The sequence below is a fragment of the Dendropsophus ebraccatus genome, chromosome 2 (assembly GCF_027789765.1).
Source record: "Dendropsophus ebraccatus isolate aDenEbr1 chromosome 2, aDenEbr1.pat, whole genome shotgun sequence".
In the NCBI taxonomy this organism is placed as follows: Eukaryota; Metazoa; Chordata; class Amphibia; order Anura; family Hylidae; genus Dendropsophus; species Dendropsophus ebraccatus.
This window is the reverse complement of record NC_091455.1, coordinates 218056384-218073116: the sequence shown is the minus strand read 5'-3', so window position 1 is coordinate 218073116 and position 16733 is coordinate 218056384. Positions and strand designations below refer to the sequence as shown.

Sequence of the window (16733 nt, the reverse complement as noted above, 5' to 3'; positions counted from 1 at the left end):
TGTACTACTACTACTACTACTACACCCCTCATCTGTACCTGTACTACTACTACACCCCTCATCTACACCTGTACTACTACTACACCCCTCATCTATACCTGTACTACTACTACACCCTCATCTATTCCTGTACTACTACACCCCTCATCTATACCTGTACTACTACTACTACACCCCTCATCTGTACCTGTACTACTACACCCCCCATCTATACCTGTACTACTACACCCCTCATCTATACCTGTACTACTACTACTACACCCCTCATCTATACCTGTACTACTATTATTACACCCCTCATCTATACCTGTACTACTACACCCCTCATCTATACCTGTACTACTACTACACCCCTCATCTATACCTGTACTACTACTACTACACCCCTCATCTATACCTGTACTACTACTACACCCCTCATCTATACCTGTACTACTACACCCCCATCTATACCTGTACTACTACTACTACACCCCTCATCTATACCTGTACTACTACTACTACAGCCCTCATCTATACCTGTACTACTACTACACCCCTCATCTATACCTGTACTACTACTACTACACCCCTCATCTATACCTGTACTACTACTACACCCCTCATCTATACCTGTACTACTACTACTACACCCCTCATCTATACCTGTACTACTACTACACCCCTCATCTATACCTGTACTACTACTACACCCCTCATCTATACCTGTACTACTACTACACCCCTCATCTATACCTGTACTACTACTACTACACCCCTCATCTATACCTGTACTACTACTACACCCCTCATCTATACCTGTACTACTACACCCCCCATCTATACCTGTACTACTACTACACCCCTCATCTATACCTGTACTACTACTACTACACCCCTCATCTATACCTGTACTACTACTACTACACCCCTCATCTATACCTGTACTACTACTACACCCCTCATCTATACCTGTACTACTACTACTACACCCCTCATCTATACCTGTACTACTACTACACCCCTCATCTATACCTGTACTACTACTACACCCCTCATCTATACCTGTACTACTACTACTACTACACCCCTCATCTATACCTGTACTACTACTACTTCACCCCTCATCTATACCTATACTACTACTACTACACCCCTCATCTATACCTGTACTACTACTACACCCCTCATCTATACCTGTACTACTACTACTACACCCCTCATCTATACCTGTACTACTACTACACCCCTCATCTATACCTGTACTACTACAACCCTCATCTATACCTGTACTACTAATACACCCCTCATCTATACCTGTACTACTACTACACCCCTCATCTATACCTGTACTACTACTACTACACCCCTCATCTGTACCTGTACTACTACTACACCCTCATCTATACCTGTACTACTACTACACCCCTCATCTATACCTGTACTGCTACTACTACTACACCCCTCATCTATACCTGTACTACTACTACACCCCTCATCTATACCTGTACTACTACTACTACACCCCTCATCTGTACCTGTACTACTACTACACTCCTCATCTATACCTGTACTACTACTACTACACCCCTCATCTATACCTGTACTACTACTACTACACCCCTCATCTATACCTGTACTACTACTACACCCCTCATCTATACCTGTACTACTACTACACCCCTCATCTATACCTGTACTACTACTACACCCCTCATCTATACCTGTACTACTACTACTACACCCCTCATCTATACCTGTACTACTACTACTACACCCCTCATCTATACCTGTACTACTACTACTACACCCCTCATCTATACCTGTACTACTACTACACCCCTCATCTATACCTGTACTACTACTACACCCCTCATCTATACCTGTACTACTATTACTACACCCCTCATCTATACCTGTACTACTACTACTACTACACCCCTCATCTATACCTGTACTACTACTACTACACCCCTCATCTATACCTGTACTACTACTACACCCCTCATCTATACCTGTACTACTACTACTACACTCCTCATCTATACCTGTACTACTACTACTACACTCCTCATCTATACCTGTACTACTACTACACCCCTCATCTATACCTGTACTACTACTAAACCCCTCATCTATAACTGTACTACTACTACACCCCTCATCTATACCTGTACTACTACTAAACCCCTCATCTATAACTGTACTACTACTACACCCCTCATCTATACCTGTACTACTACTACTACACCCCTCATCTATACCTGTACTACTACTACTACACCCCTCATCTATACCTGTACTACTACTACACCCCTCATCTATACCTGTACTACTACTACACCCCTCATCTATACCTGTACTACTACTACTACTACACCCCTCATCTATACCTGTACTACTACTACTACACTCCTCATCTATACCTGTACTACTACTACTACACTCCTCATCTATACCTGTACTACTACTACACCCCTCATCTATACCTGTACTACTACTAAACCCCTCATCTATAACTGTACTACTACTACACCCCTCATCTATACCTGTACTACTACTAAACCCCTCATCTATAACTGTACTACTACTACACCCCTCATCTATACCTGTACTACTATTACTACACCCCTCATCTATACCTGTACTACTACTACTACACCCCTCATCTATACCTGTACAACTACTACACCCCTCATCTATACCTGTACTACTACTACACCCCTAATCTATACCTGTACTACTACTACTACTACACCCCTCATCTATACCTGTACTACTACTACTACACCCCTCATCTATACCTGTACTACTACTACACCCCTCATCTATACCTGTACTACTATTACTACACCCCTCATCTATACCTGTACTACTACTACTACACCCCTCATCTATACCTGTACTACTACTACACCCCTCATCTATACCTGTACTACTGCACCCCTCATCTATACCTGTACTACTACTACTACACCCCTCATCTGTACCTGTACTACTACTACACTCCTCATCTATACCTGTACTACTACTACTACACCCCTCATCTATACCTGTACTACTACTACTACACCCCTCATCTATACCTGTACTACTACTACACCCCTCATCTATACCTGTACTACTACTACACCCCTCATCTATACCTGTACTACTACTACACCCCTCATCTATACCTGTACTACTACTACTACACCCCTCATCTATACCTGTACTACTACTACTACACCCCTCATCTATACCTGTACTACTACTACTACACCCCTCATCTATACCTGTACTACTACTACACCCCTCATCTATACCTGTACTACTACTACACCCCTCATCTATACCTGTACTACTATTACTACACCCCTCATCTATACCTGTACTACTACTACTACTACACCCCTCATCTATACCTCTACTACTACTACTACACCCCTCATCTATACCTGTACTACTACTACACCCCTCATCTATACCTGTACTACTACTACTACACTCCTCATCTATACCTGTACTACTACTACTACACTCCTCATCTATACCTGTACTACTACTACACCCCTCATCTATACCTGTACTACTACTAAACCCCTCATCTATAACTGTACTACTACTACACCCCTCATCTATACCTGTACTACTACTAAACCCCTCATCTATAACTGTACTACTACTACACCCCTCATCTATACCTGTACTACTACTACTACACCCCTCATCTATACCTGTACTACTACTACTACACCCCTCATCTATACCTGTACTACTACTACACCCCTCATCTATACCTGTACTACTACTACTACTACACCCCTCATCTATACCTGTACTACTACTACTACACTCCTCATCTATACCTGTACTACTACTACTACACTCCTCATCTATACCTGTACTACTACTACACCCCTCATCTATACCTGTACTACTACTAAACCCCTCATCTATAACTGTACTACTACTACACCCCTCATCTATACCTGTACTACTACTAAACCCCTCATCTATAACTGTACTACTACTACACCCTCATCTATACCTGTACTACTATTACTACACCCCTCATCTATACCTGTACTACTACTACTACACCCCTCATCTATACCTGTACAACTACTACACCCCTCATCTATACCTGTACTACTACTACACCCCTAATCTATACCTGTACTACTACTACTACTACACCCCTCATCTATACCTGTACTACTACTACTACACCCCTCATCTATACCTGTACTACTACTACACCCCTCATCTATACCTGTACTACTATTACTACACCCCTCATCTATACCTGTACTACTACTACTACACCCCTCATCTATACCTGTACTACTACACCCCCCATCTATACCTGTACTACTGCACCCCTCATCTATACCTGTACTACTACTACTACACCCCTCATCTATACCTGTACTACTACTACTACACCCCTCATCTATACCTGTACTACTACTACACCCCTCATCTATACCTGTACTACTGCACCCCTCATCTATACCTGTACTACTACTACTACACCCCTCATCTATACCTGTACTACTACTACACCCCTCATCTATACCTGTACTACTGCACCCCTCATCTATACCTGTACTACTACTACTACACCCCTCATCTATACCTGTACTACTACTACTACACCCCTCATCTATACCTGTACTATTACTACTACACCCCTCATCTATACCTGTACTACTACTACTACACCCCTCATCTATACCTGTACTACTACTACACCCCTCATCTATACCTGTACTACTACTACTACACCCCTCATCTATACCTGTACTACTACTACTACACCCCTCATCTATACCTGTACTACTACTACTACACCCCTCATCTATACCTGTACTACTACTACTACTACACCCCTCATCTATACCTGTACTATTACTACTACACCCCTCATCTATACCTGTACTACTACTACTACACCCCTCATCTATACCTGTACTACTACTACACCCCTCATCTATACCTGTACTACTACTACTACACCCCTCATCTATACCTGTACTACTACTACTACACCCCTCATCTGTACCTGTACTACTACTACACCCCTCATCTATACCTGTACTACTACTACACCCCTCATCTATACCTGTACTACTACTACTACACCCCTCATCTATACCTGTACTACTACTACACCCCTCATCTATACCTGTACTACTACTACACCCCTAATCTATACCTGTACTACTACTACTTTACCCCTCATCTATACCTGTACTACTACTACTACACCCCTCATCTATACCTGTACTACTACTACACCCCTCATCTATACCTGTACTACTACTACTACACCCCTCATCTATACCTGTACTACTACTACACCCCTCATCTATACCTGTACTACTACTACACCCTCATCTATTCCTGTACTACTACACCCCTCATCTATACCTGTACTACTACTACACCCCTCATCTATACCTGTACTACTACTACTACACCCCTCATCTATACCTGTACTACTACACCCCTCATCTATACCTGTACTACTACTACACCCTCATCTATTCCTGTACTACTACACCCCTCATCTATACCTGTACTACTACTACACCCCTCATCTATACCTGTACTACTACTACACCCTCATCTATTCCTGTACTACTACACCCCTCATCTGTACCTGTACTACTACTACTACACCCCTCATCTATACCTGTACTACTATTATTACACCCCTCATCTATACCTGTACTACTACACCCCTCATCTATACCTGTACTACTACTACACCCCTCATCTATACCTGTACTACTACTACTACTACACCCCTCATCTATACCTGTACTACTACTACTACACCCCTCATCTATACCTGTACTACTACTACACCCCTCATCTATACCTGTACTACTACTACACCCCTCATCTATACCTGTACTACTACTACTACACCCCTCATCTATACCTGTACTACTACTACTACACCCCTCATCTATACCTGTACTACTACTACTACACCCCTCATCTATACCTGTACTACTACTACACCCCTCATCTATACCTGTACTACTACTACTACACCCCTATATCTATACCTGTACTACTACTACACCCCTCATCTATACCTGTACTACTACTACTACACCCCTCATCTGTACCTGTACTACTACTACTACACCCCTCATCTATACCTGTACTACTACTACACCCCTCATCTGTACCTGTACTACTACTACACCCCTCATCTATACCTGTACTACTACTACTACTACACCCCTCATCTATACCTGTACTACTACTACTACACCCCTCATCTATACCTGTACTACTACTACACCCCTCATCTATACCTGTACTACTACTACTACACCCCTCATCTATACCTGTACTACTACTACACCCCTCATCTATACCTGTACTACTACTACACCCCTCATCTATACCTGTACTACTACTACACCCCTCATCTATACCTGTACTACTACTACTACACCCCTCATCTATACCTGTACTACTACTACACCCCTCATCTCTACCTGTACTACTACTACTACACCCCTCATCTATACCTGTACTACTACTACTACACTCCTCATCTATACCTGTACTACTACTACACCCCTCATCTATACCTGTACTACTACTACACCCCTCATCTATACCTGTACTACTACTACACCCCTCATCTATACCTGTACTACTACACCCCTCATCTATACCTGTACTACTACTACACCCCTCATCTATACCTGTACTACTACTACACCCCTCATCTATACCTGTACTACTACACCCCTCATCTATACCTGTACTACTACTACACCCCTCATCTATACCTGTACTACTACTACACCCCTCATCTATACCTGTACTACTACTACTACACCCCTCATCTGTACCTGTACTACTACTACACTCCTCATCTATACCTGTACTACTACTAAACCCCTCATCTATAACTGTACTACTACTACACCCCTCATCTATACCTGTACTACTACTACACACCTCATCTATACCTGTACTACTACTACTACACCCCTCATCTATACCTGTACTACTACTACACCCCTCATCTATTCCTGTACTACTACTACTACTACACCCCCATCTGTACCTGTACTACTACTATACCCCTCATCTATACCTGTACTACTACTACACCCCTCATCTATACCTGTACTACTACTACACCCCTCATCTATACCTGTACTACTACTACACCCCTCATCTCTACCTGTACTGCTACTACTACACCCCTCATCTATACCTGTACTACTACTACACCCCCATCTATACCTGTACTACTACTACTACACCCCTCATCTATACCTGTACTACTACTACACCCCTCATCTATACCTGTATTACTACTACACCCCTCATCTATACCTGTACTACTACTACTACTACACCCCTCATCTATACCTGTACTACTACTACACCCCTCATCTTTACCTGTACTACTACTACTACACCCCTCATCTATACCTGTACTACTACTACACCCCTCATCTTTACCTGTACTGCTACACCCCTCATCTATACCTGTACTACTACTACACCCCTCATCTATACCTGTACTACTACTACACCCCTCATCTATACCTGTACTGCTACTACTACACCCCTCATCTATACCTGTACTACTACTACACCCCTCATCTATACCTGTACTACTACTACATCCCTCATCTGTACCTGTACTACTACTACACCCCTCATCTCTACCTGTACTGCTACTACTACACCCCTCATCTATACCTGTACTACTACTACACCCCTCATGTCTACCTGTACTACTACTACACCCCTAATCTATACCTGTACTACTACTACTACACCCCTCATCTATACCTGTACTACTACTACACCCCTCATCTATACCTGTACTACTACTACTACACCCCTCATCTATACCTGTACTACTACACCCCTCATCTGTACCTGTACTACTACTACTACACCCCTCATCTATACCTGTACTACTACACCCCTCATCTATACCTGTACTACTACTACATCCCTCATCTGTACCTGTACTACTACTACACCCCTCATCTGTACCTGTACTACTACCACTACACCCCTCATCTGTACCTGTACTACTACTACACCCCTCATCTATACCTGTACTACTACCACTACACCCCTCATCTGTACCTGTACTACTACTACACCCCTCATCTCTACCTGTACTGCTACTACTACACCCCTCATCTATACCTGTACTACTACTACACCCCTCATGTCTACCTGTACTACTACTACACCCCTAATCTATACCTGTACTACTACTACTACACCCCTCATCTATACCTGTACTACTACTACACCCCTCATCTATACCTGTACTACTACTACTACACCCCTCATCTATACCTGTACTACTACACCCCTCATCTGTACCTGTACTACTACTACTACACCCCTCATCTATACCTGTACTACTACTACACCCCTCATCTATACCTGTACTACTACTACATCCCTCATCTGTACCTGTACTACTACTACACCCCTCATCTCTACCTGTACTGCTACTACTACACCCCTCATCTATACCTGTACTACTACTACACCCCTCATCTGTACCTGTACTACTACTACTACACCCCTCATCTATACCTGTACTACTACTACACCCCTCATCTATACCTGTACTACTACTACATCCCTCATCTGTACCTGTACTACTACTACACCCCTCATCTCTACCTGTACTGCTACTACTACACCCCTCATCTATACCTGTACTACTACTACACCCCTCATGTCTACCTGTACTACTACTACACCCCTAATCTATACCTGTACTACTACTACTACACCCCTCATCTATACCTGTACTACTACTACACCCCTCATCTATACCTGTACTACTACTACTACACCCCTCATCTATACCTGTACTACTACTACACCCCTCATCTATACCTGTACTACTACTACACCCCTCATCTATACTTGTACTGCTACTACTACACCCCTCATCTATACCTGTACTACTACTACTACTACACCCCTCATCTATACCTGTACTACTACTAGTACACCCCTCATCTGTACCTGTACTACTACTACTACACCCCTCATCTATACCTGTACTACTACTAGTACACCCCTCATCTGTACCTGTACTACTACTACTACACCCCTCATCTATACCTGTACTACTACTACTACACCCCTCATCTATACCTGTACTACTACTACTACACCCCTCATCTGTACCTGTACTACTACACCCCTTGTCCACTATTCCTCCACTACTACACCCCTCATATCTACCTGTACTACTAACTACACCCAGCCTCTTACGACAGTGACTAGGGGGGCCCCAGCCTCTCGGGGCAGCTACTATGGGGGCCCCAGCCTCTCGGGGCAGCTACTATGGGGGCCCGGTGGTCAGTAAGGGGGGGTTACCTGAAGCGTGTCTGTCGGCCGCTCCCGCAGGAGGAGGAGCACTGGGACCAGGCCGACCACTGACTCCAGGCACAGGTGGGGCGGCGGCAGGACTCGGTGCTGCACTGCAGTCGGCCCTCAGTGCAGGTGCAGTTGTTGCAGTCGTCCTGCAGGGAGCTGCGGGGGGTCCAGCTCTGGCCGTGGCTGTCGGTGCACTCACACTCACCAATGGGGACACAACGTCCGTCCTGCTCCAGAGACCCTGAAACCCAAGCACACAGTGAGCGTCGCACTGACCGCCATCACATGACCACCACCACCTGGCGGAGACTGACCTGAGGGGCAGCGACACCCCGGCTCACACGCCTCCCCGTCCAGGCACACAATCCCCAGCTGGAGATCTGCGCAACGCCGAGGGCAAAGGTTGGCGCATCCCACCTGCTCCATACCCGGGGGGCAACCATCCGCTGCATGGAAGAGACCACAAGGAGGAGACATTAGAGGCATGAAGGGCTGTCCTGGCCCGATAGGTCTCACAGCTGAGGGTTTGTTACAGTGTAGCAGGCTGAGGGCTCTGCACAGACACACTGCCAGTTCACCAACACAACAAACACAAGGTCTATTAGAGCTGCACGATGCCGCCACATCTGCCTCTTACCACACGGTCTGGGGTTACAGATCCGCACTTGGTACTTCTCGCCAGTGCAATCCTTTCCTCCATTTTTGGGCGGGGGACTGGTACAGGTCCTGCTCCTCACTGATCTCCCCCCACCACACGAGCGGTCACACCAGGACCACGGGCTCCACTTAGACCAGCCGCCATTCACTGCGGAGATAGGGATGATGAGATCGGCAAAATGGTATATAGTGTCCACCCCCACCTGTGCTTCTATCCTCAACACCACTACCATCATTACCACCACTACTACCATTACCACCACCACCACCACTACCATCCTCACCACCACTACTACTACTACCACCACCTGTGCTTCCATCCTCACCACCACCACCATCCTCACCACCACTACTACCATTACCACCACCTGTGCTTTTATCCTCACCACCACCACCACCACCACCACCACCACCACCATCCTCACCACCACTACTACCATTACCACCACCTGTGCTTTTATCCTCACCACCACTACTACCATTACCACCGCCTATACTTCCACTCTCACCACTAGAGATGAGCAAATACGATTCGAGTGAGATGGTATTCGATGGAATATTGCGGTATTCGAAAGATTTGAATACAATCGAGTATTGTGGCGAATACGCAGCAAACATTAGAAATCCCTCCCATCGCACTTGGCGCTTTTTTAATCCAATCACCATGCAGGGAGGCCGTGAGGGACCCTGGGAGTATGCACAAAGCGCGAAAACAGCGTCTACCCTGATTGGGTGGCTGAACCACATGACCTCGAATCTTAAATACTTGGCTCCCGCCTCTCGACCGCAGATGAGTTTTCAACCTAGTCAGGGAGAGATCCTGGAGCAGGGAGAGATCGGTTATAGTAGTGACAGGTCCTCAAGGAAGACTGTATAGGTGTAAAATGGTATAAAACATAAGGTTTATTTACTATATAAATCATGATTTATATAGTAAATAAACCTTATGTTTTATACCATTTTACACCTATACAGTCTTCCTTGAGGACCTGTCACCAGTGGCGTAGCTATAGGGGTCGCCACGGTCGCCATGGCCACCGGGCCCCTAGCTACAGGGGGCCCGCTGGGCTCCCTCGCCACTTCCTGCCTTTCTGCCTCCTGTGATTCTGCAGGCAGCCTAACGCTGCAGTGTGGGGTCCTGAATCCTCCCCATCACCTCTTTCCTGCTCCTCTCCTGCTGTCCGTGTGGAGGAGGGGGAGGGGCGGGAGAGCAGGGGCCGGCACCAGGAGGGAGGCCAGAAGCTGCTGACAAAGTGAAGTTTCCTCAAAATAAGTAAGTGTCTGTGCTCTGTGTGTGTGTGTGTGTGTGTGTGTCTGTGTCTGTGCTCTCTCTGTGTGTGTGTGTGAGTCTGTGCTCTGTGTGTCTGTGCTGTGTGTGTGTGTGTGTGTGTGAGTCTGTGCTCTGTGTGTGTGTGAGTCTGTGCTCTCCGTGTGTGTGTGTGTGAGCCTGTGCTCTGTGTGTGTGTGTGTGTGTGTGTGTGTGTGAGAGTCTGTGCTCTGTGTGTGTGTGTGAGTCTGTGCTCTCCGTGTGTGTGTGTGTGTGTGTGTGTGAGCCTGTGCTCTGTGTGTGTGTGAGTCTGTGCTCTCTGTGTGTGTGTGTGTGTGTGTGTGAGTCTGCGCTCTCTGTGAGTGTGTGTGTGTGTGTGAGTGTGTGTGAGTCTGTGTGTGTGTGTGTGTGTGAGCCTGTGCTCTGTGTGTGTGTGTGTGTGTGAGCCTGTGCTCTGTGTGTGCGCCTGTGCTCTGTGTGTGTGTGTGTGTGTGTGCGCCTGTGCTCTGTGTGTGTGTGTGTGTGTGTGTGAGCCTGTGCTCTGTGTGTGTGTGTGTGTGTGTGAGCCTGTGCTCTGTGTGTGCGCCTGTGCTCTGTGTGTGTGTGTGTGTGTGTGCGCCTGTGCTCTGTGTGTGTGTGTGTGTGTGTGTGTGTGAGCCTGTGCTCTGTGTGTGTGTGTGAGTCTGTGCTCTGTGTGTGTGTGAGTCTGTGCTCTGTGTGTGAGTCTGTGCTCTGTGTGTGTGTGTGTGTGTGTGTGTGTGTGAGCCTGTGCTCTGTGTGTGTGTGTGAGCCTGTGCTCTGTGTGTGTGTGTGTGTGTGTGAGTCTGTGCTCTGTGTGTGTGTGTGTGAGCCTGTGCTCTGTGTGTGTGTGTGAGTCTGTGCTCTGTGTGTGTGTGTGAGCCTGTGTGTGTGTGTGTGTGTGTGAGCCTGTGCTCTGTGTGTGTGTGTGAGTCTGTGCTCTGTGTGTGTGTGTGAGCCTGTGTGTGTGTGTGTGTGTGTGTGAGCCTGTGCTCTGTGTGTGTAGGTGTGTGAGCCTGTGCTCTGTGTGTGAGCCTGTGCTCTGTGTGTGTGTGTGTGTGAGCCTGTGCTCTGTGTGTGAGCCTGTGCTCTGTGTGTGAGCCTGTGCTCTAAGTGTGTGAGCCTGTGCTCTGTGTGTGTGTGTGAGCCTGTGCTCTGTGTGTGTGTGTGAGTCTGTGCTCTGTGTGTGTGTGTGAGTCTGTGCTCTGTGTGTGTGTGTGTCTGTGCTCTCTGTGTGTGAGTGTGTGTGTGTGAGTGTGTGTGTGAGTGTTTGTGAGTGTGTGTGTGTGAGTGTGTGAGTGTTTGTGAGTGTGTGTGTGTGTGAGTGTTTGTGAGTGTGTGTGAGTGTGTGTGTGAGTCTGTGCTCTGTGTGTGTGTGAGTGTGTGTGTGAGTCTGTGCTCTGTGTGTGTGTGTGAGTCTGTGCTCTGTGTGTGTGTGTGTGTGTGTGTGTGTGAGAGTCTGTGCTCTGTGTGTCTGTGCTCTGTCTGTGTGTGTGTGAGTGTGTGTGTGTGTGTGTCTGTGCTCTGTGTGTGTGTGAGTCTGTGCTCTGTGTGTGTGTGTGTGTGTGTGTGTGAGTCTGTGCTCTGTGTGTCTGTGCTCTGTCTGTGTGTGTGTGAGTCTGTGCTCTGTCCAAGCTAAAATTTTGCACCAGGGCCCATCAGCCTGTAGCTACGCCCCTGCCTGTCACCCTTCTTTTTCAATCGTCCCTTTCCCCTCCTAGGGTATAGGAGAATTACAGGTTTACCTTGTTAGACTTTCTATCAGTTGATCTCACACATGACCTTTCGTATTAGGTTATAGTAGGTTTGGTCAGGCAGGATTACTACACAACCCAAAGGTCCTTTTCAGGGCGAAGATTAAGCGAAAAAGTCATCTCTGGATCCAAAGCTTCTCAGGGCTAAGACATAGATGATATAACAGCATCAGCAGGTGTATTCATTCCAGTACCAAGTGTGTATAGTGACTTATAGTGTCCCTGTTTAACACCACTAAGGGCACCTGATATATACTGTGCCAGTAACGTCCGTACAGCATGATGCGTGATACGCAACGAATAAGATGACGCTCTACAAACGCACATTGGAATCATGTATGTAACACTGGGCAAGAAATCTGAATAAAATGCGTGAACATTGCCGTAAAGCTTTCGCAAATATTTCCCTCTCGCCCTATGACGGCACCCATGGAGAGGTCCACCTCCCGCTCCTCTGGACAGGAAACAGTTCACTGGATCCATAAAAGAAGAGACCGCCCCTTCATCGCCAGTTCTGTTTCCTGTCCTTTGGAGCAGGAGGCAGGAGGTGGTTCTCCCACCTCTCCAAAGGATCCAGCATAAGAAGAGGGGAATGGGGCAACCGGCTTACTTACCTTACTGCCCACATCCCCGGCGGCGTAAGTCTTCTAACGGAGCAGCTGCTAAGACTGGCTCTCTCCCCGGCACCTGTCAGAAGGACGACCTCCGGATCCTCCCTGGCTCTCCGGTCAGCGGCCACGCGTCCTCCGGTAAGCGGCCGATCCTAGCACTTCCGGGTTGCGGGACGCGCACGTCGGCGTACACGTAGTGACGTCACGTGCGTCTGACGTCCGGGGACGCTCTGGCTGCTTCCGGGAAGGGGTTCCGGCGGGGCTGTGCTCTTCCGGACCACAGGCTTGGGGCCTGTTAGGTGAGCCTATCGCTGCAGCGATCTGGAGAGGGTGTGCTGGCGCGCGGCGGAGGGGAGGAGCCAGCCATTCCTTGGCGCCGAATTCAAAAGGAGCCCAGCAGTCATCGAGGGTGGCGTCCACGCTGAGCAGGTATTCCAGCAGGCTTCTGGCTGTGCACTCTGCATTTTCAGCACGTTCCCGGCTGCCAATCTCTGCATTCAGCACGCTCTGTGCAAACTCTGCAGACATATCTACTTCCATTATGGAGGAGCGCGCAGATAATCCTGAGACCCCTTCTGAGACTCAACCGGTATGACAGGGGCTAACTCGGTACCCTCACATTATTTATGATGGTTTGAGGTATTTACACATAGTATGTATATTTTTCTTATAGACGAAAACATCCCGTACTAAGACCAGAGAATGTCCTGTGTGTGACAGAAAGCTGAGTAGTCACAATAAGACATTATGCAGCTCCTGTCGTAATAGGTTCCTGGAGGAAGAAACACCGTCCTTCATGAAGGACATTAAGGAACTTATTAGAGGAGAAATTAAATCATCCCTTCCCTCACAGACCCTAGTCCCTGTGGAGACTGGAGAATCCTCCAGGTCTGAGCCTAGGCCTGGTCCCAGTACGGAGCCAGATGAGGAGGATCCTATGTCTGAGACAGAGGATTTTGGTGAGATCGTTGAGATTGGTAATGAGTCTCACCAGTCGGAACCTTCAGAGTCCAACATAGAAGAGGTTGATCCGTTAGTCAGTGCAGTTAGACGCACTATGGAACTAGAGGACAGTCCTGTGTCCAAGACCGTACAGGACAGAATGTTTCAGGGCCTTACCCCAAAGAAGAGAAAAGTATTCCCTATCCACCATACTATTAAAGACCTGATTAAAAGAGAGTGGAACAACCCAGACAGAAAGTTCTTCGTGCCTAGGGCAATGAAGCGTAGATATCCCTTTAATGAGGAGGAGACAGCTGTTTGGGATAGAGCCCCTAAAGTGGATGCACCTTTAGCGAAGATATCTAAGAAGGGGGTCTTACCTTTTGATGACTCTGCTACTCTAAAGGACCCTATGGACAAAAGAGCAGAGGTCTACCTTAAAAAAGGTTGGGAAGCAGCTGCTGCTTCTTTTAAGCCTCTTGTTGCGGCCACATCTGTAGCCAGATCTATGGACATTTGGATAGAGGAACTAACCACAAAAATTAAGGACGATGCCCCTAAGGAAGAGTTATTGGCTGCCCTCCCCAATATTAGCCAGGGAGCCAAGTTCCTATCGGAAGCCTCAGCAGATACCCTAAAACTAAACGCCAAATTTGCTGCCTTATCCAACTCTGCAAGGCGTACAGTTTGGCTCAGGGACTGGAAAGGGGACATTACCTCTAAGGCAAAGCTATGTGCCGTACCCTGTGAGGGTGAATTTCTCTTCGGTTCCACCCTCGATGCAGTCCTTGAGAAAGCTTCAGATAGAAAAAAGGGCTTTCCAGTTGTACTCCAACCTCCCAAAAGTAATTATAGGGGCAGAGGTAGGGGTAGTCAGCGGGGAGGCCCTTCAGGTAGAAGGGAATGGAGGACCTCTAGAAAGGGTAGAGGTCTTTTGTTCAACACTGCTGATTCTGCCCGGTGGGTGGTCGCCTTTCTCTATATAGTCAGGAGTGGGATAAGATATTGTCCAGCAAGAATATTTTGAATACAATAAAGTATGGTTTAAAAATTTCGTTTGTGTCCCCTCCAGGCAGTAGATTTGTCACCACTCAATTCCGGGATCCAGAGCGTCAACAGGCCATGGAACTTGAGGTGCAGTCTCTCTTGGATAAACAGGTATTGGTCGCTGTACCGGTGGAGGAGAAGGGAGCAGGCTTTTACTCCACTCTCTTCCTGGTCAGGAAGCCAAATGGTACTTTTCGTACCATAATTAATTTAAAGCCCCTTAACAAATTCCTTACCTATGAAAAATTCTGAATGGAATCTATATCTTCAGCCATTCTGAATCTTTCTAGAGATTGCTCCATGGCGACCCTTGACCTCAGGGATGCGTACTATCACATCCCAGTTCACCCAGAACACCAGAGATTCCTCAGGGTTGCGGTTTGGTTCATGGGCTCCTTTCTCCACTTACAGTTCAGGGCCATGCCTTTCGGTATTTCACAGGCCCCCAGAATATTCACAAAAGTTATGGCAGGGGTGATGGCACATGGAAGGGAACAGGATATCATCATTGTTCCATACTTAGATGATTTTCTCCTGGTGGCTGATTCTCCTGAGATCTTACAATCTCAAGTCGCACAGGCGGAAATCATTTTAAAAAAATTAGGATGGGAAATAAATGAGGATAAATCAGTCTGGACTCCTTCTCACACCTGCCAATTCCTAGGAATTCTCCTAGATTCCCGTGTTCAGAAATGTTTCCTACCTGCTAGTAAAGTGACCCAGTTACTGACTAGAATAGAGCACCTCATGTACAGTCCGAGCACTACACTCAGAGAGGCCATGTCGGTTCTAGGTCTGATGACCTCCTGCATTCCCGCAGTCCCCTGGGCCCAGTATCATTCCCGAACACTGCAGACACAGATCCTCTCTCAGTGGGATAGATCTACAGACTCCTTAGACTCTCTATGTGTTCTCTCTCCACAGACAGTACGTTCCCTAAGTTGGTGGACCCAGAGAGAAAATCTGGAAAAGGGGGTTCCCTGGGTACGCTCAGACGAAGTCATCCTAACTACCGATGCCAGCCCTCGGGGCTGGGGAGCCTACACAACAGACATCATACTCCAG

The 16733-nt window shown here is 46.9% G+C and overlaps 1 protein-coding gene across 1 annotated transcript in view; it reads right to left on the bottom strand.

The window, feature by feature from the left end:
- LOC138784235 (SCO-spondin-like) overlaps positions 1 to 16733 on the bottom strand; it is a 251800-nt gene that overhangs the window by 96067 nt on the left and 139000 nt on the right. Inside the window, exons 86-88 of the mRNA XM_069959741.1 lie at positions 10010 to 10177; positions 9687 to 9818; positions 9373 to 9613 (exon numbers count right to left, since the gene is read on the bottom strand). Coding sequence (XP_069815842.1) covers positions 9373 to 9613; positions 9687 to 9818; positions 10010 to 10177 — 541 coding nt within the window. The remainder of the gene's footprint in view (positions 1 to 9372; positions 9614 to 9686; positions 9819 to 10009; positions 10178 to 16733) is intronic.